At 40.4% G+C, this 27,230-nt stretch overlaps 1 protein-coding gene across 1 annotated transcript in view; it reads left to right on the forward strand.

Annotated features, from left to right (window-relative positions):
- Nucleotides 1–27,230, forward strand: part of LOC141108706 (uncharacterized) — a 71,110-nt gene that overhangs the window by 19,673 nt on the left and 24,207 nt on the right. Inside the window, exons 2-6 of the mRNA XM_073600576.1 lie at nucleotides 1,320–1,427; nucleotides 7,940–9,571; nucleotides 13,079–13,178; nucleotides 21,680–21,828; nucleotides 26,433–26,545. Coding sequence (XP_073456677.1) covers nucleotides 1,320–1,427; nucleotides 7,940–9,571; nucleotides 13,079–13,178; nucleotides 21,680–21,828; nucleotides 26,433–26,545 — 2,102 coding nt within the window. The remainder of the gene's footprint in view (nucleotides 1–1,319; nucleotides 1,428–7,939; nucleotides 9,572–13,078; nucleotides 13,179–21,679; nucleotides 21,829–26,432; nucleotides 26,546–27,230) is intronic.

Here is a 27,230-nt window from a genome sequence, read left to right on the forward strand (position 1 = left end):
AGTGTGGTAAACAAATACCTAGGATTTCACTTGTGTGTCTGATGTTACATCCACCCGTCTACGCGTTTCATCACAAGGACTTCCTTAAGAAACAGCAGACTTCAAAAAGCTCAATAAACCCATTTACTGCCACCGTTGTAAATACTACATCAGTGGCTTTGGAGGTCAATGTTGGACCATGGGTTGGGGGAAGAAGTGTATAAGGGAACACAAAAACTAGGGTTTCAATAGACGGGTAGTCAGAAGAGGAGGTTGGTGTTGCACCACAGCAGGGAAGAAGTGTATAGGGGGAACACCAAAACGGGGTTCAAAAGAGGAGGTTGGTGTTGGATCACTGTAAAAAGGTGGGGGTGGTTACTGGGTTCAGAAAAGGGGTCTGGTGAGTGGGCTTATTATTTAGTAGAACCCCTTTTCACTAAAAGCCCCTTTTTATTGCCCCCACCCCCTCCCTTTTTCTATGGGACACCCCAACCTTCCCTGCACCAAACCCTCCATGCTTGACCGAACTGTGCTTCCTATTCAACCATTTATCATTTTTTTTTCCACCTCACAATTATGTGCCACTTTGTGTTGGTCTATCACATGAAATCCTAATAAAATACATTTACATTTTTGGTTGTAACATGACAAAATGTGGAAAATGTCAAGGGGTATAAATACTTTTTCAGGGCACTGTATATATACATACAATAATATATTATATATGCAACATTTAATAATTCAATATAATATAAAATAATAATACAATAAACTGGTTTATATAATAAATATTATATAATATAATGTAATAATATACAATATTATATGATAAACGTGCAGCAGTTAATAATTCAATATAATATAATAAAATAGCATAACAAACCTGTAACAATATAAAATAACATAATCATATGTAATTACCATGTAACAAAATATAGTATAATATAATATCAATGTTATCCCAATTTGGTTGCAAACTTTGTAATACGTTGTAAAAACCCACCAAAAACACCTTAAGTTTGCCTTTCCTTTTGCCTCCAAAGCGTTTGACAAAAATTGCAAAACTTTACCAAAATCTTTCAATTTTTGCAGAAATTTCAGAGAAAAAAAACTCTTCATTTTGTTTCTCCCTACTACCCTACACATAAAAATATACCCTGTTGGTCACTTTGGAATAACTCTGATGCAGTATATATACTGTAACTATACAGAGCTCATTGTGTTTTATAAGCCCATTTTTTAAGGTTCTGATAAATACCCTTGTAAACCCATGTATAACTTTATTTGCTCTTTGAATAATAATTGATTGAAATGTTTCTCCTTCTTCTCTCCTATTTTAGGCACCTTGCTGCTGTCTGCTTATAACTACAACTTATCAAGAGCGCTTGTCTCCAGATCAGCCCTGGGAATTATGCTTATTATATTAGCCCTGATTTTGGCACATATAGGTAAATCATATTTATATTTTTATTTCTTATTTTTCTAATTTATCTATAATGTACACTATATAGCCCAAATTTGTGGACACCTCTCGTTTCTGGCGATCTCACCAGATCCCTACCTTAATGGAATGGGTGTTGGAAATTGACTCTCTCGTGGACCTAGAGCATTTTTTAGCAGTAGAATATGATAGGATAGACCAGTCTTTCTCAACCTTATTAACATGGAGGAACCATTGAAATAATTTTCCAGGCTCAGGGAACCCCTGCTAAAGATTACTATATCAAAAGTTTACAGTACAATAGTGTGATAGTCACTTAGAGGAATGCTCCATACATTTGTGATGAATGAGAAGATGATTCCCACCCTTATGCCCTGTACACACAACCGTTTTTCTCGTCGGAATAAACTCTGAAGGTTTTTCAGATGGAGTTCCGACGGAATTCCGCTCAAGCTGTCTTGCATACACAACCGGTCACACCAAATTCCAACCGTCCAGAACGCGGTGACGTACAACACGTACAACTGGACTAGGAAATGGAAGTTCAATAGCCAGTAGCCAATAGCTTCCGTCTCGTGCTTGCTTCAGAGCATGCGTCGTTTTTGGTACGTCGGAACGGCATACAGATGAGCGGTTTTCCCGATAGGAATTGGTTCCGTCGGAAAAATTTAGAACATGTTCCATTTCTAGGTCCGTCAGAATTTTCAACGTAAAAAGTCCAATGGGGCATACACACGATCGGAATATACGATGAAAAGCTCCCGTCGGACTTTTTCTGTCGGACATTCTGCTTGTGTGTACACGGCATTACAGGTAGCTAAAAAGCTTATTAATAGCAGTTTTTCATCTGAGGGACAGAAGTTGTTCATTGCTCAAGGATCCCCTAGTAACCTTTGGAGAAACCGTAGGAATCCATAGAACCATAGCATTGCAGAATACAGTCAAGGAAGCCCAGATAGTCATGTGTTGGTCCAGCCCAGACTCTCTCAACCTGGGTTCTAAAAAGATAGATTGTGTGTGTGTGTGTGTGTGTGGGGGTATTTAAAGCGTTCTTAGCCCTTAGGAGGTACCATCCCCTGTATAATACATACATATATGCCTTGAAAAAGTATTCATACCCCTTGAAATTTTCTACATTTTGTCATGTTACAACCAAAAACGTAAATATATTTTCTTGGGATTTTATGTGATAGACCAACAGAAAGTGGCACATAATTGTGAAGTGGAAGGAAAATGATAAATGGTTTTCAACATTTTTTACAAATAAATATGTGAAAAGTGTGGGGTACATTTGTATTCAGCCCCCCTGAGTCAATACTTTGTAGAACCACCTTTTGCTGCAATTACAGCTGCAAGTCTTTTTGGGGATGTCTCTACCAGCTTTGCACATCTAGAGAGGGACATTTTTGCCCATTCCTCTTGCAAAATAGCTTAAGCTCTGTCAGATTGGATGGAGAGCATCTGTAAACAGCAATTTTCAATTCTTACCACAGATTCTCAACTGGATTTAGGTCTGGACGTTGACTGGGCCAGTCTAACACATACATTTGCTTTGATCTAAACCATTCCATTGTAGCTCTGGCTGTATGTTTAGGGTCGTTGTCCTGCTGGAAGGTGACCTTCTGCCCCAGTCTCAAGTCTTTTGCAAACTCTAACAGGTTTTCTTCTAAGATAGCCCTGTATTTGGCTCCATCCATCTTCCCATCAACTCTGACCAGCTTCCCTGCTGAAGAAAAGCATCCCCACAACATGATGCTGCCACCACCATGTTTCACAGTGGGAATGGTGTGTTCAGGGTGATGTGCAGGGTTAGTTTTCCACCACACATAGCATTATACTTTTAGGCCAAAAAGTTCAATTTTGGTCACAGCTGACCAAAGCACCCTCTTCCACATGTTTGCTGTGTCCCCCACATGGCTTCTCACAAATTGCAAACAGGACTTCTTATGACTTTCTTTCAACAATGTCTTTTTTCTTGCCACTCTTCCATAAAGGCCAGATTTGTTAAGATTAATAGTTTAGGTAGACAGCCATGTCTTGGTAGGTTTGCAGTTGTTCCATACTCTTTACATTTTCCGATGATGGATGGAACAGTGCTCTGTGAGATGTTCAAAGCTTGGGATATTTTTTTAAAACCTAACCCTGCTTTAAACTTCTCCACAACTTTATCCCTGACCGGTCTGGTGTGTTCCTTGGCCTTCATGATGCTGTTTATTCACTAATGTTCTCTAACAAATCTCTGAGGGCTTCACAGAACAGCTGTATTTATACTGAGATTTACAGAGAATTACACACAGGTGAACTCTATTTACTAATTAGGTGACTTCTGAAGGCAATTGGTTCCACTAGATTTTAGTTGGGGGTATCAGAATAAAGGGGAATGAATACAAACGTACCCCACACTTTTCACATATTTATTTGTAAGAAATGTTGAAAACCATTTATCATTTTCCTTCCACTTCACAATTATGTGCCACTTTGTGTTGGTCTATCACATAAAATACCAATAAAATGCATTTACCTTTTTGGTTGTGACATGACAAACTGTGGAAAATGTAAGGGGTATGAATACTTTTTCAAGGCACTGTATAACAAACTACTAGACAAATGGGACTTTTACCTCCTTAGGTGTAGTATCAACAGACGATATAATAGTATATAAAATCAGAGCACTTTATTCAATGTGTAACAAATATTAAAAAAATTTTAATCAAAACCATATGAGCACGTTAGCCATTCGAAGTTCTTATTCATATGGCCTTGAGATCGGCTTTAAAGGGTTGATGCGTTTCGCGGAAAACCCCGCTTCCTCAGGACCTCGAATCTTAGTTCCAGGATACTGAGATTGTATTCATAAGGTAAATGTTGGTATATGGCTGCCAGGCTCATGGGGAGAAGCCAAAACCCAAAAAACGCTCCACATCCAACAAGAAGTTTGCATTAATAGCTATAGCAGCTAACTTCATATTTCAAAGATAGGTTTGGACCCAGAAAAAGAGATTTTTTAGACTGTGCAGTCTGTGGGTCCAGTGCCCTGTGTGCATGTTTTCCATATGCAAGAGGGTACACCATCTTGAACACGTTAGGCTTTTTGGTGAGGCATTTTTTAAACTCCCAGAGCATGATTTTAGACCCCGGACTGCACAGTCTAAACAATGTATTTTTCTGGGTGCAAATCCATCCTTGATATATGAAGTTAGCTGCTATAGATATACTATATATACAAACTTCTTGTTGGATGTGGAGCTTTTTTTTGGTTTTGGTTTCTCCCCACGGACCCGGCAGCCGTATACCAACACTTACCTTATGAATAAAATCTTAGTATCCTTGTACTAAGATCCAAGATCCTGAGGAAGCGGGATCTCCCTCGAAACATGACGACCCTTTAACGCGGATCTCAAGGCCATATGATCAATAACGTTGGATGGCTAACGTGTTTTGCTTAATTTTTTAAATATTTGTTACACATTTGCTTTCACATACTATTATATTGTCTGTTTGTACCACACCTATATACAAAGTCCCATTTCTCAGGTAGCAAGGTCCACAAAGACATGGCTGAGCGAGTTTGGTTTGGAGGAACTTGACTGGCCTCAACCTGATGGAACACCTTTGGGATGAATTAGAACAGAGACTGCTAGCCAGGCCTTCTCATCCAACATCAGAGCCTGACCTCACAAATGAGCTTCTGGAAGAATGGTCAAACATTCCCATAGACACACTCCTAAACCTTGTGGACGGCCTTCCCAGAAGAATAAATACAGAGCTGCTTTGTTTGTTCCATTCATATTTGCCTGGAAGTCAGCTTTAAGTGGCAGCCACTTAAAATGAATGGTGATGTTTAGATGCAGTAATTTTAGTTTTAATCTGCATTCACCCACAGCGGAAAAACTTGAATTGTGACTTCTGGGTGCAGCTGTTTTTTTTTTTTTTTTCTTTACATTCACATACAAGAGAAGACTTGTTTGTGGATGATGATTCAAGAGAAGAGTGTCAGCAATCCAAGATACCAACGCCATATAAAAAACGCTTCACTCATTCATCTTTAGTGAATCAAGCCAAACAATTCTAGTGGATGTCACTGGATTCCAGCAATGGCGGTCTTAGCTACCATACGCCTTTGGTTGACTTGAGCTTAAAGCTATTATTCTTTATGGATTTTGATATATTCCACATAAAGCACTTTAGCCAAAGTTTCTGCCTATGGATAAAATGTATTTATTAAAGCTCAGGGCACTCTCGTTGTTATAGCTTTGGAGGGTTTAACTAAGTGTTCACCTGCTGGTGGCACTGTGCCTCCCAGAACAGTAGTTCCGGTGTCCACCAGCAGGTGTCTCCCAGCAGCCAACAGATCCCAGTAATCAGTTTCCACCTGATGCTGGCTGCTAGAAGGGTATTTAGGCCCCCCCCCCCCCCCCTTCCACTATTAGTGCCTCCAGTGTTTTGTTGCTCGAGAGAGAAAAAGGAGGTAATCTCTGGTGCCTCACATCCATATGGTCCTATGGTGGTAATCAGAGTGGCAACCACTCTGGCCACGCTAACATGTTTCTCTCCACCCCCCAGAGCTTAGTCATGGGAATGGAGATCCCATATGTGTGTGGGGAGTATTTAAGCATCATCGGTAGTCACTCAATTATGTGAAGGGCTGACAGGTGTATACAATTGCTTGTTCTTGCTGTTTAATTGAGAATAAATGAAATGAAGGGCAAAAAAAAGAGAAAAAAATTGATGGAAAAAGGTGGGGGGGGGGGGGGTAAAGGGGGAGTGAGAGAAGAGAAAAAATAATAATAATGAAAAACAAAACAAAAGGCATGTTCACATACATTCTTATTTCACTTTCGTTCTTACTTTCTATTTTTCACCACACTATCCCTCACTACCTTCTCATGCTTATTTTACATCCACATATCCATACATCTCTTTATTTGTTTATTTATTCTCTCTTATTTCTTTCCTTACGTTTCAAATTGTTGGTGTCATTGTGAGGAATTGTGCACCATAGTTGGAGTCATTGGCAGGAATTGTGCACCTCCATTGGTGTCCAATGGAGGTGCACAATGGGAGATGTCCCATTGTTGGTATCAGTGGATGAAATAGTGCCCCAAGGGTCAGATAAAAGCAAGCAAAGGGCCACATCCAGCCCCATAGGCCATAGTTTGGAGACTACTGGTTTAGCTGGTTAATCGGTCAATCAGGCTGGGTTGCTGTTCCACAAGGGTTAATGTTCTCGGCGTGCTTCTTTGGGTATTTGGCCCTTTTATTTATTTTCAAGCATTTTTTGCATGCATTATTCATAGACTGCAGGGGGGGGGACATTTTTCATAGACTTCGGGGGGGTGAAATTAGCTCTGATGGAGAAAGCATTGCCCTTGAAACACATAAGCGACTCCCCTGTGGATGGGCATTGCTCCTACATCAAGACTGGATTGATTTCATGCTTGTAGTTGTTCACCTTTGTGAGTACATTGGATTTTATATATTTTTTTTACAATAAAGGGTCTTATGAACATGCACTAGGCTGGTGCGCCCTCTCTTTTAGTCTTTGTTTCAGTTCTTGGTATAAGGATTTTCCTGATGTGAAGTGGGCAGCAAGGCCTATATAGTATGTTGCAGAGTTCTTCTATGTCAGTTTCTTTCCCCGTCTGGTGAGACAGAGAGGGAGCACCATCTATGACCAGCTGTATAGACTCATTGGGCTTGATTTACTAAAGCTGGAGAGTGCAAAATTTGGTGCAGCTCTGCTTAGAAACCAATCAGCTTCCAGGTTTTATTTTCAAAGTGTAATTGAACAAGCTGGAGTTAGAAGCTGATTGTCTACTATGCACAGCTGCACCAGATTTGGCAGTTTTAGTAAATCAACCCCAGAGACTTGAGGGTTGCCTTCACGCATGGTTGTCTTTCTAGATGTAATGCGGTCTAATGAAAGCTGGCCCATGTCATAAGGACCAAGTAATGTGTTTACTGTGGGAGGCTATAAGCAGCACCACCAAATATTCAAATATATAATATGTAATATTATATATGATCAATTACATATAACTGACCCTTCCTAACTGGTTTATGAACAGGTCAGGAAGGCACAGGAGAAGGAAAGAGAGTTTCAAGGAAGTTTGAGGGAGCCCACTAGATGTTATCCTAACATTAAAGTGGACACCTGACCATCACACGCTTGTTGGATCACAAACCTGTCTCCAAACTTTGCTCCTGAATCGTCACCTTGTCACCCGGGCTTCCATGGCGATCACAAGTGGCCATTTTAACGCACATTACATAGGCATGGTCCACAGCTATCACCATGAGGAAACCCACCCCGAAAAATGCAGTCAACTTTAGATTGCATGTAGACAGGAGGGGTTACAAAGGAGGAAAAAGATTTAAAAAAAAGTTTTTTATTAAAAAAAGTCAATTGTTTTTGATAAATTGCGGTTTATGACTAACTGTCATCCAGGTAGGGTTTACGTTGACTTTAAAAGAAATATACTAAAATGAACATTCTCTATGTCTTTTGTTTTCCTTTAGGAATTCAGAAAAAGTTCAGCCCGGAGCCCCTGGTAGTAACCTTATGCATGACGGTGTCGGCCCTCTGGAGCAACTGTGGCATTGTACATCTCTTAGTCGATAATAAGATCATTTCAGAGCCAAGACATATACAAGAAACTCTTTTCCCAGGCCTACTCGCCATCTGCTGTGCCTTTCTTATCATAGGATGTGTGGGAACACTCCGAAAAAAAGGACCCTTACCGCTACTGTCTTTTGCTCTTGGCCTGGCCAACATCCATGTCCTTGCCCTGTACAATGACCCAAGCCTTGGTTCCTCGGGTATTGCTAGTAACTTCATGATAGTTACCGTGATTAGTATTTATCTTGTGGCCGTCAGGTTTGCAAACATGGGAACTGGAAAGAAACCTTTGCCGGTTGGGAAAAAAGTCAATTGCTCGAACCATGTTTCGAGGAACCACCTTGTGATGGCAGGAGTTTTAGCCAATATAGTGTCCTCCAGCATCCTCTGTGGAAAACTTTTAGGGACAGTCACCATCTTCTTCAGTGGCCAAGCCAATTGGATGTTCACTTCGGCAGCGTACCAGTTAGCGGTGTCTGTTGCATCCTTTTGGGCTAATGACACAATACACGCTACGTTCTTCAGCTTGTTGGCCATGCTAAAAGTCGTAGAAGGATATTCCCTTATGAGCCAGTCAAGTACATCTGGGGAGCAGTTACTTCCTTCCTCCTACATGGCTGTGTTTGCTGTCCTTTTCTTGGCTTTATCTTTCATGATGTGCCTTCAAAATATCTGCATTGGCTTATACACGCTCCTTTTTGCTATTTATTGTGCTACTTTAACTCTTCCCACCGGCATTAACCACAGTGCACCGCAGTCGGTCAATCTGCTTATCTTCTTCACTTCAACGATCTATATGTGTCTTAGACTCTATCTGTCAAAGACAGATTTCAGAATCCCAGAGGGTAAAGGGTTGGAGGGGATAATCAATTCCTGTCTTCAAGGTATGAAAGTCAAGCCAAGAATAGTTAGGCGCCATCCTTATTCCTCTAACTTGAATACTCGAGACGTAGATGCCATTGGCCACGCGTTTAACACCCTGGCAACGTTCGCCATGACAGTACAAACACAAGGCACCTTTATTCTGGTCATAGCAAGTGGAAGCATGGTGCATATAGCTGGTCTGATGTCCCTGTACACTGGAAAAGCAGCAGAGAGTAGCGCCTTTATTTTTTACGGAGTGCTGTGGGTAACATGGGGCTTTACAAAGTACGTAGCGTCCCAAGTGCCAGTGAGAGCATTTTATATAGCCCTGGGAATTATTTGTTTTTTAGTTTTCAATGGGTTTCTTACCGTTTGCATGACTGCGCTAAGCAAAGCCTGGTTTCTAAATTCACTTCTACTGGAGGTTCTGCTTATTTTCAGTTTATTGAACACCCTGGATGTTGTGCCCAGTCAATGTGTGGTTGTTTTTAGCATATTGTTTGGTGTTGTGAGCTTTTATTGCTTTTTAGCTTCTCTCCTTAATGGAACTTTGGTGGCACCACATCTGCCATGGGGGGAGCCATTCCTAAAACCCAGACTGTCTCAGGATAGCTGTACCATATGCCCACTTCCTGCAAAGAAAGTCACATCCATTAAGAAAATAGCAGGTAAGTGAATGCGTTGTAAATCTTCCCTTGCATAACAAAATTATAAAAAGTATTGCTTTATGTATTCACCGTGATTTTCAAGTGTCTCTGATTATTCATCAGGTATAACATGGTTTTGTTGATAAACATGGCCAAACCAAACTCTAATGCCCCGTACACACGGTCGGATTTTCCGACGGAAAATGTTCGATGGGAGCTTGTTGTTGGAAAATCCGACCGTGTGTAGGCTCCATCGGACATTTTCCGTCGGAATTTCCGACACACAAAATTTGAGATCTGGATCTCAAATTTTCCGACAACAAAATCCGTTGCCGTAAATTCCGATTGTGTGCACACAATTCCAACGCGCAAAGTTCCACGCATGCTCGGAATCAAGCAGAAGAGCCGCACTGGCTATTGAACTTCATTTTTTTCGGCTCGTCATACGGGTTGTACGTCACCGCGTTCTTGCCAATCGGAATTTCCAATAAGATTTGTGTGACGTGTGTATGCAAGACAAGTTTGAGCCAAGATCCGTCGGAAAAAATCCCATGGATTTTGTTGTTGGAATGTCCGATCGTGTGTACGCGGCATTACACTGACACTTTGTTTATAAACAAAGTCATGTAATCGCCATGTCAGAACTAAAGATTACATGGCTTTGTTAATAAACATAGTTTTGCTACTGATAGCCATCATTGTATTACTTTCTAAGTAAGTACATTTACATTTTTGTAAATATTTTATTCTATCTTTCCATGTGTCAACACTGAAGAAATGACACTTGTCTACAATGTAAAGTAGTGAGTGTACAGCTTGTATAACAGTGTAAATTTGCTGTCCCCTCAAAATAACTCAACACACAGCCATTAATGTCTAAACCGCTGGCAACAAAAGTGAGTACACCCCTAAGTGAAAATGTCCAAACTGGGCCCAATTAGCCATTTTCCCTCCCCGGTGTCATGTGACTTGTTAGTGTTACAAGGTCTCAGGTGTGAATGGGGAGCAGGTGTGTTAAATTTGGTGTTATCGCTCTCACTCTCTCATACTGGTCACTGGAAGTTCAACATGGCACCTCATGGCAAAGGACTCTCTGAGGATCTAAAAAAAAGAATTGTTGCTCTACATAAAGATGGCCTAGGCCAGGGATATGCAATTAGCGGACCTCCAGCTGTTGCAGAACTACAAATCCTATGAGGCATAGCAAGACTCTGACAGCCACAAGCATGACACCCAGAGGCAGAGGCATGATGGGACTTGTAGTTTTGAAACAGCTGGAGGTCCGCTAATTGCATATCCCTGGCCTAGGCTATAAGAAGATTTCCAAGACCCGGAAACTGAGCTGCAGCACGGTGGCCAAGACCATACAGTTGTTTAACAGGACAGGTTCCACTCAGAACAGGCCTCGCCATGGTCGCCCAAAGAAGTTCAGTGCACGTGCTCAACATCATATTCAGAGGTTGTCTTTAGGAAATAGACTATGAGTGCTGCCAGCATTGCTGCAGAAGTTGAAGGTGTGGGGGGTCAGCCTGTCAGTGCTCAGACCATACGCCGCACACTGCATCAAATTGGTCTGCATGGCTGTCATCCATGAAGGAAGCCTCTTCTTAAGATGATGCACAAGAATGCCCACAAACAGTTTGCTGAAGACAAGCAGACTATAGACATGGATTACTGGAACCATGTCCTGTGGTCTGATGAGACCAAGATAAACTTATTTGGTTCAGATGGTGACAAGCGTGTGTGGCGGCAACCAGGTGAGGAGTACAAAGACAAGTGTGTCTTGTCTACAGTCAAGCATGGTGGTGGGAGTGTCATGGTCTGGGGCTGCATGAGTGCTGCCAGCACTGGGGGGCTACAGATCATTGAGGGAACCATGAATGCCAACATGTACTGTGACATACTAAAACAGAGCATGATCCCCTCCCTTCAGAGACTGGACCGCAGGGCAGTATTCCAACATGATAATGACCCCAAACACACCTCCAAGATGACCACTGCCTTGCAAAAGAAGCTGAGGGTAAAGGTGATGGACTGGCCAAGCATGTCTCCAGACCTAAACCCTATTGATCATCTGTGGGACATCCTCAAATGGAAGGTGGAGGAGCGCAAGGTCTCTAAGATCCACCAGCTCCGTGATGTGGTCATGGAGGAGTGGAAGAGGACTCCAGTGGCAACCTGTGAAGCTCTGGTGACCTCCATGCCCAAGAGGGTTAAGGCAGTGCTTGAAAATAATGGTGACCACACAAAATATTGACACTTTGAGCCCAATTTGGACATTTTCTCTTGCATCAAAGTGTCATTTATTCAGCGTTGTCACATAAAAAGATATAATAAAATATTTACAGAAATGTGAGGGGTTTACTCACTTTTGTGAGATACTGTGTATGTGTGTGTATGTATATATATATATATATATATATATATATATATATATATATATATATATATATATATGCATACATACATAGAGTCGTGCTCATAAGTTTACATACCCTGGCAGAATTTATGATTTCTTGGCCATTTTTCTTTCATTCATGGTTGGTGTTTGGCTGAAGCCATTTATTATCAATCAACTGTGTTTAATCCTTTTAAATAATAATCACAACAGCATTCACATTCTCTGAAAAATGGTCAAGAAATCATAAATTCTGCCAGGGTATGTAAACTTATGAGCACAACTGTGTATATGTGTATGTATGTATGTATATATATATATATATATATATATATATATGTATATATATTATTTCGCCAAGAATATTGGGACGCCTGCTTTTACACGCACATGAACTTTAATGGCATCCTGGTCTTGGTTCGTAGGGTTCAATATTGAGTTGGCCCACCCTTTGCAGCTATAGCAGCTTCAACTCTTCTGGGAAGGCTGTCCACAAGGTTTAGGAGTGTGTCTATGGGAATGTTTGACCATTCTTCCAGAAGCGCATTTTTGAGGTCAGGCACTCATGTTGGACGAGAAGGCCTGGCTCACAGTCTCTGCATCAATTCATCCCAAAAGGCGTTCTATCGGGTTGAGGTCAGGACTCTGTGAAGGCCAGTCAAGTTCCACCACCCCAAACTCGCTCATCCATGTCTTTATGGACCTTGCTTTGTGCACTGGTGCGCAGTCATGTTGGAAGAGGAAGAGGCCATCCCCAAATTGTTCCCACAAAGTTCGGAGCATGAAATTGTCCAAAATGTCTTCACTGGAACTAAGGGTCCAAGTCCAACCCCTGAAAAAACAACCCCACACCATAATCCCCCCTCCACCAAATGATTTGGACCAGTGCACAAAGCTAGGTTTATTTATTTATTTTTTAATTAAGTATTTATACAGTCCTATCAAAAAGATAGACGTTTTTTTTTTTTTTTTCTATAAACCTTTTTAAGAATATTATGCTGTGTATGGAGATAAAGAGCTGAGTTCTTTGGTCATCATAAGTTTGGATTTGAGTTTTTTATTTTTGCTCTATACTGCTTATACACAGATTGATTTTTCCAAGCTGACCGATGACTATATTTGTGTTGCAGAACTCATAAAGACCGGGGGGATTTGCGTTATTCCTGTAGATCTAGGTTATGCCGTTGTATCGTCCTGTTATTTCTCAGACTCTGTACAGAAGCTGTCTCAGTAAGTCCATTGTCTTTCCACCCAATACCGTCATATGTGACGCTGGTCTGGTATATTGCCGTATTGCCGTGACCTCATTCAAGCCATTTTCTTTGTCTTAGATTGAAATGTACTTTAATAACTCTTGTATCAAAAAGTAAAAAAAGATACTAGAAGTTACAAGTTCTCAATAAGATCTGAACCATTCCTTACCATTCCATACCACTTCCAGTTAACAAAAAAGTGAGTTCTAACTCGTACATCCATCCTTTTGGTTCCACATTTACCTCCTTTAAAGTGAACAAGTCACGTTGACTTGTATGGATAAAATACAGCTGTTGGAAAATTGCACATTTTTAAAAATGACTTTTATTACTGAGATATTATTAAATAGATATCACTTTAGATTCCAAATTTTTTGAAGACTAAAGCTGGTTCCTCATTAACAAAATTTGAGCCATGGGTGGCCTGTCGGACTTTTCATTGTAGCGTTGTAGCTGAGGCTGCAGAGAAAGACCCCTGATATTTCACCAAAGGCCCCAACAGGGCTTCTAAAAAAAAAAAAATGTAAATAAAAAAAAATGTAATTGTAAAAAAAATGAAAGTGTAAACAATATTTAAAAAAAAATAAAATAATGCAAATAAAAGGCTACTGACACCATCCTCTGCTCTATTAACACTGTCCACTGCTCTACTGACTGACATTGGCCACTGTTAGGGTAGGGCTACAATTATATTTTTACTGTGACATTTGTATTATATTTTTGTAAGTTTTCCTTACTATTTAGTTAGGCCTACTTTAAAAAAAAAAAAAAAAAGCCGTCGAACCCAGGGGATCTTTAATCTTTTTCAAGTTGTTCAGGTAGATCTCCAACTCTCAAAGGTTGCCTACTCCTGGTCTACAGCAATGGTCTCCAAATGGTCCTTGGGGCAGTTGTGACCATTTTTTTTTACTTTATCTGGTCCTTGGGGCCCTGTTTCTCCTACTGACACCAACAAAAAGGCACTGTCTACTAACACAAACAGTGGGGTATTATTACTCCCATTTACATTAATGTAGGAGCATAATTCCTCCCACTAATACCGCCAATAAAGCACAATTCTCCCCACTGACACCAATGATGGGGTCCTTTTTCTTCATCCTACTGACCACCAAGCCTGAGGCATTTTCTATTTCCTTTGACTCTGGGGCAATTTTTACTCCCACTGGTAACAGCCTGGCTTCCCTAAAGCCTCAGAGCCGGTTCACACGGGGACCTAGCCGCCTGACAAGTCGCCTCCCGTTCTGTACAATGGAACCGTTCTAATCGGAGCGACGCAAGTCGCTCCGACTTAGAAGAAAGGTTCCTGTACTACTTTGGGCCTCGGTGAGGCGACCTGCAAGTCGTGCCGCTTCTAATGTGAACCGGCCCTAAAGGACAGGAAACTTGCCCTTAGTTTAGAAAGTTTGGAGATTCCTGATCCACAGCTACAGTCAAATGAATAAAGCTACCTTTTTGTTATCTTGGTAGGTCATTCATTTTTGGAGAATATATTTATATTCTTGTTGTATAGCAGGTACTTACATAGCACCGGCAATTTACGCAGCGCTGTATATACACAGTATCTCACAAAAATGAGTACACCCCTCACATTTTTGTAAATATTTTATTATATCTTTTCATGTGACAACACTGAAGAAATAACACTTGTCTACAATGTAAAGTAGTGAGTGTACAGCTTGTATAACAGTGTAAATTTGCTGTCCCCTCAAAATAACTCAACACACAGCCATTAATGTCTAAACCGCTGGCAACAAAAGTGAGTACACCCTAAGTGAAAATGTCCAAATTGGGCCCAAAGTGTAAATAATTTGTGTGGCCACCATTATTTTCCAGCACTGCCTTAACCCTCTTGGGCATGGAGTTCACCAGAGCTTCACAGGTTGCCACTGGAATCCTCTTCCACTCCTCCATGACGACATCACGGAGCTGATGGATGTTAGAGGCCTTGCGCTCCTCCACCTTCCATTTGAGGATGCCCCACAGATGATCAATAGGGTTTAGGTCTGGAGACATGCTTGGCCAGTACATCACCTTTACCCTCACCTTCTTTAGCAAGGCAGTGGTTGTCTTGGAGGTGTGTTTGGGGTCGTTATCATGTTGGAATACTGCCCTGCGGCCCAGTCTCTGAAGGGAGGGGATCATGCTCTGCTTCAGTATATCACAGTACATGTTGGCATTCATGGTTCCCTCAATGAACTGTAGGTCCCCAGTGCCGGCAGCACTCATGCAGCCCCAGACCATGACACTCCCACCACCATGCTTGACTGTAGGCAAGACACACTTGTCTTTGTTCTCACCTGGTTGCCGCCACACACGCTTGACACCATCTGAACCAAATACTCTTATCTTGATCTCATCAGACCACAGGACATGGTTCCAGTAATCCATGTCCTTAGCCTGCTTGTCTTCAGCAAACTGTTTGCGGCCTTTCTTGTGCATCATCTTTAAAAGAGGCTTCCTTCTGGGATGATGGCCATGCAGACTAGGGGTGCAACGGATCGTCACTGATCCATGATCCGTACGGGTCAACCCCCAGCTGATCGGCACACCCGCGATCCGCGGAGCGCTCGGCGGCCTCGGCCATAGGAAAGGCCGCAGCTTCAGCCTAGCTCCGGAGCGGCGGCCATCTTGGTACACCTGGCGGTGGCCGCTGTATCATCAGGAAGTGACGTTTCGTCGCTGCAATCTTGCTACACCCCACACTCCAGCACACTACTGTAATGATAGAGTGAGAAGGGGGCAAGCAGACATCTTGTTACACCCACCGGAGTTTTAGATTTAAAAGCTATTTTCCACACAAAACGGAGCTTATATGCATAAATACAGTATTTGTCAATCGGACGGACTGTTTAGATGTTAAATTTTAAAAGCAGCAGCAAACCTGCTGACCTTACATGGTTGCTAATGTGACAGAACACCTCTGATTTTCACATTTAACATTAAATGTGAAATTCAGAGGTGTTCTGTCACATTAGCAACCATGTAAGGTCAGCAGGTTTGCTGCTGCTTTTAAAATTTAACATCTAAACAGTCTGTCCGAATGACAAATACTGTATTTATGCATATAAGCTCTGTTTTGTGTGGAAAATAGCTTTTAAATCTAAAACTCTGGTGGGTGTAACAAGATTTGTCTTTTTTTTTTTTTTTGCTGATCCGAAAATGATCCGATCCATGACTCTGATCCGAGGATCGATCCGATCCATGAGTTTTTTGATCCGTTGCACCCCTAATGCAGACCAATTTGATGCAGCGTGCGGCGTATGGTCTGAGTACTGACAGGCTGACCCTCCCACCCCTTCAACCTCTGCAGCAATGCTGGCAGCACTCATACGTCTCTTTCCCAAAGACATCCTCTGGATATGACGCTGAGCACGTGACCTCAACTTCTTTGGTGGCCTGTTCTGAGTGGAACCCATCCTGTTATACCGCTGTATGGTCTTGGCCACCGTGCTGCAGCTCAGTTTCAGGGTCTTGGCAATCTTCTTATAGCCTAGGCCAGTGATGGAGAACCTTGGCACCCCATATGCTTTGGAACTACATTTCCCATGATGCTCATATACACTGCAGAGTGCATAAGCATCATGGGAAATGTAGTTCCAAAACACCTGGGGTGCCAAGGTTCACCATCGCTGGCCTAGGCCATCTTTATGTAGAGCAACAATTCTTTTTTTCAGATCCTCAGAGAGTTCTTTGCCATGAGGTGCCATGTTGAACTTCCAGTGACCAGTATGAGCGAGTGAGAGCGATACCACCACATTTAACACACCTGCTCCTCATTCACACCTGAGACCTTGTAACACTAACGAGTCACATGACACCGGGGAGGGAAAAAGGCTAATTGAGGCCAATTTGGACATTTTCACTTAGGGGGTGTACTCACTTTTGTTGCCAGCGGTTTAGACATTAATGGCTGTGTGTTGAGTTATTTTGAGGGGACGGCAAATTTACACTGTTATACAAGCTGTACACTCACTACTTTACATTGTAGCAAAGTGTCATTTCTTCGGTGTTGTCACATGAAAAGATAGAATAAAATATTTACAAAAATGTGAGGGGTGTACTCACTTTTGTGAAATACTGTAGAGATATATATATATAAATATATAGATATATATCTATCTCTCTATATATACATGTAGCGAAGCTTTTTCTCAGTTTACTTTAAACCCCGTAGCCACTGCTAAATATTTTCTTTCGGGCTTACCGTTACCATCTTCACAGTGTTCATCCTAGGGGTACTTATCACTCGCTCATATGACACGCTGGCTCCAACACTTAGTCCTTTTTTCCAAGCTTTATTAAGTAACAACATATGCAATAGTAAGGTAGAGGGTGAAACGGGATTCAAGGTACCTTGGATCTTGCGGTTTGAGGTAATTTCTATATCCAACGAATAACACTTCCACAGCTGGATTCAGCAACCACCGGATAGGCTTCTCTCACCGACCTAGCAGTTGATGCGATGCTCGAACACGGTCTCTGCCACAGACCTTACAATCTTGGGTGAACTAATTGTGGTGATCTACACGGTCTCTGCCACAGACCTTTACAGTCCTGAATGAACTGACTGCTGTGTTTGATCCAAGATGCGTCTCCGACTGAGTTCCCAGGCTCTTCTCAAGATACCAGCCTTATGCTCGGTCCTCTCCCGAAGAGTCCTCCCCTGGTCACTGCAGTCCCTTGCTTCTTCCCGCAGGCCAGACAGCAAAGAGACCATCATTCGGACCAATAGGCCACTACGAGTCTGATCCTTCCTTTAGTAGCTAGGCCTTAGGTCCGCCGACCTCAAGGCAGAACTCCAAGGGACCGTGGTCTCCCAGGCCAGGAGGCCCATGAGATAGGGAGCGCCAACCCCCCTCCCAGGCTCGGGAGTCAGGAAGCGCAAACCCAGAAAACATGGTGTCTGTTCCTTAAATACCCCTACCCAGAATGTCCGGCGTGTGAACCACTCCCACCGAATAGCTTCTAAACAAAGAGTAGTCTATATGTTCGACCAGACTGTATTTCCCACATCCAGCAATGATGACAGCACCACCCATGGTTGGATGGAAATCTGCACAGTCCAGCCAAACTGGTACAGAAACCATTAAATTTAGGCAATAATAAGTTGAGCCTAACTGTAGCTTCAACTAATTTAAATTGCAAAAGAATAGCGTCTGCTCTTCAGGAGCAGGGCGCTACATACACATATACTGAATATATATACACAGGGCTTTTTTTTTAGCGGGAATGCGGGGGAACGCAGTTCCGGCACCTCCAGCACTGAATGTATGTAATAGCATGGGGTGTGGGGTGTGCTGGAGGGTCTATTGATGTTGGCTGCTGGGGGATCTATTGTCACTGGTGGGGATCTGATTTTGTGTGAGGGGCTATTGTTGCTGATGGGGGGATCTATTGTTGCTGGGGTGGGTCTTATGTTGCTGGAAGGGATCTACTGTTGAGGGAGAGGTCTATTTTTACTGGCTGCTGGATGATCTATTGATGCTGGCTGCTGGGAGATCTGTTGTTGCTGCTGGGGGGGGGGGGGGGTCTAATGTTACTTGGGTAGATATTTTGTTACTGGGTGTGATATTTTGTTGTGGGTGGTTCACTGTTGCTGCAGGGAATCTATTGTTGTTGGGGTGGAGTCTATTGTTGCTGGGGGAGTCTATTGTTGTGTGGGGATCTATTGGTGGGATTCTATTCCTGGCTGCAGAGGATCTATTTTACTGCTTTTCTTTTTATCATCAACATGTTCCATACAAATGATTTAGCACCACAAAATGATACTTGGTTCTGTATTCTCTAAAAAGGGGCAGTACTGGTAGGTGGGTAGGGGGTGGAATGAAGGGACGGTGGTCAGAGACGGGTGGGGGGCAGAGACAAGGTAACTCAGACGGGGGGAGTTCCCGCACCTATTCTCCGAGAAAAAAAGCCCTGTATATACCCTGTTTCCCCGAAAATAAGACCTAGCGTGATTTCGGTGATGGCTGCAATAGAAGCCCTACCCCCCAAATAAGCCCTACCCTGTTTCCATGAAAATAAGCCCTACCCTGAAAATAAGACCTACAGACCTACCCCCCAAATAAGCCCTAGTTAAAGTCCCTGTAGGTCTTATTTTCAGGGTAGGGCTTATTTTCATGGAAACAGGGTAGGGCTTATTTGGGGGGGTAGGGCTTATATTGCAGCCATCACCAACAATCACGCTAAGTCTTATTTTCGGGGAAACAGGGTATATATCTATATATATCTATATATATAGATATATATAGATATATATAAATAAATCACATTGCAGAAATGAAAAGCCAGCCTGTCAATCACTAAATAATAAGTTATTAAATGGAATTTGCATATAGTATAGGATATCTATAAAGTGTAAGGATTTCTGGGCTATGCAATTCATTACAGCCAATGAGAGCCCGGCTCTGTGGGTGCTCTGCTGCTCTGATGTCATAACAGATCTCATCCCAGTGACATTCGATGTAATAAAAGGGATTATTTGGTATCTCAGCAGCACATTTGTGTGTTTTCTGTATATAATCCATACTTTAATGACATGTTATGGAATGAGGGGAATTTGGCTTGCTGATCCCATAAGGCTAAAGTCGGTCCCGCTTACCGGAACTCTAACATTTTTTTCGCATACAAGGCGAGCCGTTATCCAGGGCGAGTCTGCATTCACAGATAAGTGTTACTTTTCCACTGTAACAAGCATGCAGCGGCATCCTTCCACAAAGCATTAATAATCATTCCCCCCCGCAGTCACTTACTGAATGGATCACGCTTTCGGGAAAACACACATTACCAAACGGCTTATTGAATGCACATATTTAAAGTAGGTCTAAACCCCTAACTGCTAAAGCTCTGCGTATTATAAAAAAAAAAAATGAAATACTTTTTTTAAAATAAATTCTTTATATCTGAGTGCTGCTGATCTCCTGCAGCCTCGTTCTGTCTACAGGGAGTGTCAGGGCTGGATTTTCCTTTGAAATGCCGCGCAGCCATCACCGGTGTGTATGTAGACAGGAAGCAGCTGCAAGAGAGCAGGAGCACTGAGATGTAACAAAGGGTAAAAAAAAAAAAAGAAAAAAGGTAAAAAAAAAAAATAACAAAAAAACAAAAAAAAAAAGTTTGTAATAAACAGTGCACAAAAGCAAACGAAGGGGTGCATTTATAAAAACTCAGCCTGTGAAGGTGCATGTACATTTGTTCGGTACAAGTGGGAGCAAAAACGGTAATACCGAATTCTGACCACTAGGTAGAGCGGGTGATCTTAGGAATTAAATTATTATTAAATTATGAATTCATAAAAATAAAACAAATAAATGATTTCAAATTTTTCATAAAATATTAATATATTAAATAAAATATAAAAACATTAAAGTGTTACTAAATCCAGGAGCCTGCACTCACTATATCTGCTCTCCCACAGCACACAGAACATGGAAATGCAATTATTTTAGTAGATATTAACTGCTAAATACCTTTTTCTCATCAGCAGTATATAGCAGTCTTGTGACTTCTATCAGTGTCTGGTTAAAGCTTGTAGGAGGAGTGTTCTGACTGTCCTATGAGACTGCAAGACCCCCTGACCCTCTGTCTAGACAGTGCTGATTGGCCCTGTGCTGATCACATGCACACTCCCAAGAAAAAAAAAAAAAAAAACGCTCTAGCAATGCACACCAAACTGAGCATGTGCAGCCTGACTCCATAGACTCTGTGTTATCAGGAAAAGATTAGGGGACAGTGGAAGAAGGGGAGACTCAGAGGAGACGGGATCAAACAGCCTTTTGTTCCACTGTGAATATAACAAGCATGCTTTACTGCATATACAGACTGATTTTACTGTTGTGGGTTTAACAACACATTAATAGAATATTATGAAAATAAATTAAATTGGTATAAGTAATGAAATTATTGATTAAATAATAACTGAACACATACATAATTAAACATATGAATTTAAATATGAAACATTAATAGAATATTAATAAATAAATGTAAAGTATTATAAGTAATTACTTTATTATTATTATTATTAATTAAATAATAATTGAAGACATACATCATAATTAAATATAGTAATTAAAATATAAAATATTAACAGAATATTAATACATATGTTAAATTATTATAAGCAATTAAATTATTATTAATTAAATAATAATTGAATGCATAAATAATAATTAAATCATTATTTACTATTACCGGTATTTCCATTATTATACAGCTCTTTACAACATGATGGTTAGCTCCATCTAGTAGACATAATGCGGTATTTTCCTGATTCTCTCTATTCTGTATGAATGAAAAACATTCTACCTGGAGAGCCTAAGATTTGTCCCCCCCCACCCCCCCACCCCATTTGAACATATGTACTGCACGTTGCTGCAAATTGTTTTTTAAAATGTCATCCAGTTAGGATTAATATTTATGACGATACTCAGATGAGGAACACCAAAAAGATGTGAAAAATATGTTTTGCTTCTGTTGTAGACTAGAAATCGAAACCGAGGACAATGAGATATCGATTTTCATTAGCAGCTTTGTACATCTCCAAGAAAAATCTGTCCTCAGCAGAAGGGTCCAGGGTCTGATCCAAGGTCTCTGGCCAAATCCTGTCGGTTTTGTACTTCCTAAAAAAGGTGAGTTCACAAGAATGTGTTCAAAGAGTATCTTGCATGAAAGTACAAGGTGGATTTATGCTTGACACCATGACCCCTGGAAAAAAAAAAGAAGATACGTTGGGTGTCCTTCTCATGAGATTCTTGGCAAGCTGAGGATTCCAAATTCCAGGAAAATGCTCTCCTATGCAACATTGGAGAATCTCCCAAGATTTGGGATCTTCAGCTTTCCCCAGGATCTCGTGGTAAGGCCCAGTGATGTCATTGGTGTCTAGTCTACAGCAAGAGGACCAAAGCCTAGTTAAAGGAGAGTTTTCTTCTTCTTAATTTTTTTTTATGCTTTCTATTTTTTAGCTTTTTATTTTTTTAAATAATAATAGTAATAATAAATAATAATAATAATATTATTATTATTATTCTGGGGTGGGCTGCTGTGAAATATATATTTATCAAATAAATTGTACACATATACTTATATGTATTGATGGTATTTGTTTTTGCTACACAATAAAAAAAATTAACAAAAAAAGAAAAAAAATGCCTAAATGTAATTTATAAATAACCTTGCTTCATTTTAGTTATGATAAAAGGACAAATTTTAGAATACATTTTACACAATTTTTCACTTTTTGAAAACTTTTTTTTCACAGTTGTCCTTAAAACTCACAAAACTGTATTTTTTTTTTCCTTATTTTGTTTTAAGTTTTCACTTAGCGTTTACTATTATTATTTTTATTATTCTGGGGTGGGCTGCTGTAAAAAAGGTGGGCCTTGCATTTTTTTTGTACACATATACTTGTATGTATTGATGGTATTTGTTTTTGCTACACATTAAAAAAAAATTAACAAAAAAAAAAGAAAAGAAAAAAATGCCTAAATGTAATTTATAAATAACCTCGCTTCATTTTAGTGTTATGATAAAAGGACAAATTTTAGAATACATTTTACACAATTTTTCACTGTTTGAAAACTTTGTTTCGCAGTTGTCCTTAAAACTCACAAAACTGTATTTTTTTTTTTCTTATTTTGTTTTAAGTTTTCACTTAGCGTTTACTATTATTATTTTTATTATTCTGGGGTGGGCTGCTGTAAAAGAAGTGGGCTTTGCATTTTTTTGCACTTTTAGTACACATATTCCTGGTTTATTTTGTTACACGTAAAAATGAAGAAAAAAATACCTAAATTTCATTTGTAAATAACCTTGCCTAATGTTAGCAGTACTGTATCGTGGACATATTATAGAATACATTTTGCACATTTTTTCACTTTGTATCTACAGTAGTCTTGCATTGGTCAAACAAGCAAAAAAAAACTATTTAAAAAAAAATGTTGTAGGTTTTTTGCCCATGGAATAATTTTTTTTTTTTTTAAGCTTTCACTTACCGTTTTTTTATTAGTATTATTCTGGGGGCGCACTGCTATAAAATACGTGGGTCTTGCATTTTTTGCACTTTTAGTACACATACAGTATCTTACAAAAGTGAGTACACCCCTCACATTTTTGTAAATATTTTATTATATCTTTTCATGTGACAACACTGAAGAAATGACACTTGTCTACAATGTAAAGTAGCGAGTGTACAGCTTGTATAACAGTGTAAATTTGCTGTCCCCTCAAAATAACTCAACACACAGCCATTAATGTCTAAACCGCTGGCAACAAAAGTGAGTACACCCCTAAGTGAATATGTCCAAATTGGGCCCAAAGTGTCAATATTTTTTGTGGCCACCATTATTTTCCAGCACTGCCTTAACCCTCTTGGGCATGGAGATCACCAGAGCTTCACAGGTTGTCACTGGAGTCCTCTTCCACTCCTCCATGACGACATCACAGAGCTGGTGGATGTTAGAGACCTTGTGCTCCTCCACCTTCCGTTTGAGGATGCCCCTAAAACTTGCATTGGTCAAACAAACAAAAAAAAAACTATTTTTATATAGGTATATATTTTTCTTCATCTCCCTCTAAGCTTTCACTTACCGTTTTCTAATTAGTATTATTATTATTCTGGGGTGCGCTGCTGTAAAATAAGTGGGCCTTGCATTTTTTGCACCTTTAGTACACATATATCTGTTTTCGATGATGTTTGTTTTATTACACGATTAACAGAAAAAAGAAAAAAATGCCTAAATTTTATTTGTAAATAACCTTGCTTAATTTTAGTGCTATTATAAACATATAAAATTGTAGAATAAATGTTGCACATTTTTTTCATTTTTTATCTACAGTAGTCCTTAAAACTCTTCTTGATATTCGTCCAAAAAAAAATGTATGTGTGTGTGTGTATATATATATATATATATATATATATATATATATATATATATATAGCCTTGCTTGCCCTGCAAGATAAAATACTAATATGTTTATTATGTCTGAAAGTAATGATGAGGGGATTGGTGAACTGATAGCACCATAGCTGAAATCTATCTGGCCAGTATGGGTTAAACAGATGTGAAAGTATCTTTTTTTTTTAAAAAAACGAAAAAAAGTGTAGCGCTATAAGTCCCAAACAATAAATTGGAAATGTGTCAAAACCTAATACATTGTATAGACATATAGGTCAGAACAACATTCAATGAATGTATATGAACAATGTGTGAAAATCTGTCGTCACCTTATGCCCTGTACACATGATCGGACTTTGTTCGGACATTCCGACAACAAAATCCTAGGATTTTCTCCGACGGATGTTGGCTCAAACTTGTCTTGCATACACACGGTCACACAAAGTTGTCGGAAAATCCGATCATTCTGAACGCGGTGACGTAAAACACGTACGTCGGGACTATAAACGGGGCAGTGGCCAATAGCTTTCATCAATTAATTTATTCTGAGCATGCGTGGCACTTTGTCCGTCAGATTTGTGTACACACGATCGGAATTTCCGACAACGGATTTTGTTGTCGGAAAATTTTATATCCTGCTCTCAAACTTTGTGTGTCGGAAAATCCGATGGAAAATATGTGATGGAGCCTACACACAGTCGGAATTTCCGACAACAAGGTCCTATCACACATTCTCCGTCGAAAAATCCGACCGTGTGTACGGGGCATTAGAATATAACCATAAAATATAAATTACACCATAAGTGACACTGTGTAAATATATCAAAACAATATGAAAATAGAACTTAATTATCAAATGTGAACATTAATAAAGTATAATTGGAAGACCGTGAAGGTCGAATAAATCTAACACCATAAAATATGTAAATGAAAATGTCCTGAAACATAAAAAGTCCACAATATTGGTTGTAGAGAAAAATGTGAAGAAAAAAACCACCACCAAAAGGTCTATGGAGGTTAAACACTGAAAAAAATGGTGGATCAGTAGCTCCCCAGGTTCTCAAGTAGAAAGAATCAACTGGATCTGGCAGGTGAGTGAGCTATGGAAGAACCACACGTGGACAAAAGGATCTAAAGTGGTGCCGGGGCCATCACCGGAGGCATCAAGAGGCTTACCGGAACTTGACTTGAAAAGACATAAGTCATACAAGTCAGAAAGGCTTATTGACCAACAGGTCTGGATAATACGTCTCTTCTGAGGTCGTCAGCATATAGCAGAAGAAGAGAGTGGCAATACAACTTCCAAATCCATAAACATTCCGATATAGGCCAAACGGGTATTCATCTCAACTTCATAGCTGTTTAAATACACTGCTCGATTACTTCTGCCTTACTTCCTGATCAGACTTTAGGTCATGACACAAGAAGGAGTTGACCAGTTGAGTTGAATACCGTTTGGCCTATATCGGAATGTTTATGGATTTGGAAGTTGTATTGCCACTCTCTTCTTCTGCTGTATGCTGATGACATCCAAAGAGATGTATTATCCAGACCTGTTGGTCAATAAGCATTTCTGACTTGTATGACTTATGTCTTTTCAAGTCATTAAGTTCCGGTAAGCCTCTTGATGTCTCTGGTGATGGCCCCGGCACCACTTTAGATCCTTTTGTCCACGTGTGGTTCTTCCATAGCTCACTCACCTGCCAGATCCAGTTGATTCTTTCTACTTGAGAACCTGGGGAGCTACTGATCCACCATTTTTTTTGTGTTTAACCTCCATAGACCTTTTGGTGGTGGTTTTTTTCTTCACATTTTTCTCTACAACCAATATTGTGGACTTTTTATGTTTCAGGACATTTTCATTTACATATTTTATGGTGTTAGATTTATTGGACCTTCACGGTCTTCCAATTATACTTTATTAATATTCACATTTGATAATTAAGTTCTATTTTCATATTGTTTTGATATATTTACACAGTGTCACTTATGGTGTAATTTATATTTTATGGTTATATTTTAAAGTGACGATAGATTTTCACACATTGTTCATATACATTCATTGAATGTTATTCTGACCTATATGTCTATACAATGTATTAGGTTTTGACACATTTCCAATTTATTGTTTGGGACTTATAGCGCTACACTTTTTTTCGTTTTATTATCCTTTACCTTGAGTCTATAGGTGTGTTGGCTGCTATTTCTTCCCCCCCCCCCCCCTCTTTTTCTAGTGCAGCGCTGTACTCAATTCCCCTTTTTATTTGAAAAAAACAAAAACAAACAATATAATTAATTTTGAAAGTAATGTATTATTTTATCCATTGTGTGTCCCTTAGGAAATTGGCTGGACAGCCTTGGAGTGGCAGACTGCTCTTCACTACTGGGGACCCCAAGGAGTGTAACATTATATATATCAGACTTGGAAGTCACTACTCAGATCATTAATCTTGTGAGTGATGTATAGATGTGTTTTGATGTAAGTCGTTTCGCTTCTTAACCACTTGCCGCCCACCTACCGTCAAATAATGGCTGGGCAGTGCAGCTCTCGTTCTGGGTGGACGTCATATGACGGCTTCCCAGAACGAACGGGAGGCGCAGAGCGGCGATCGCGGCCACGGCTCTTTAACTATGTGATCGACTGTGTCCAATCACAGCTGGCCACATGTAAACACAGAGATGCGGGTAATTGGCGCTCCTCACCTCACACTGACCGAGTGTGAGGAGAGGAGAGCTGATCAGCGGCATCTCCTCACAGGGATGTATCTCCTTACTCTAGGAATGTAATCAGGGCACTGATCATCAGTGCCCTGATTAAAATTAAGTGCCACCACTGCCAGCAATGAGTGCCCACCACTGCCAGCAATCAGTGCCAACCAGTGCCCAAAAGTGCCATCAAACAGTGCCCACAATTGCCATCAATCAGTGGCCACATTTGCCAGCAATCAGTGCCAAACAGTGCCCAAAAGTCCCAGCAATCAGTGCCCACAATTGCCATCAATCAGTGGCCACATTTGCCAGCAATCAGTGCCAAACAGTGCCCAAAAGTCCCAGCAATCAGTGCCCACATTTGCCAGCAATCAGTGGCCACATTTGCCAGCAATCAGTGGCCATTAGTGATGCCAGTCAGTGCTAGA

This window comes from Aquarana catesbeiana, linkage group LG09 (genome assembly GCF_042186555.1).
Source record: "Aquarana catesbeiana isolate 2022-GZ linkage group LG09, ASM4218655v1, whole genome shotgun sequence".
Classification (NCBI taxonomy): Eukaryota; Metazoa; Chordata; class Amphibia; order Anura; family Ranidae; genus Aquarana; species Aquarana catesbeiana.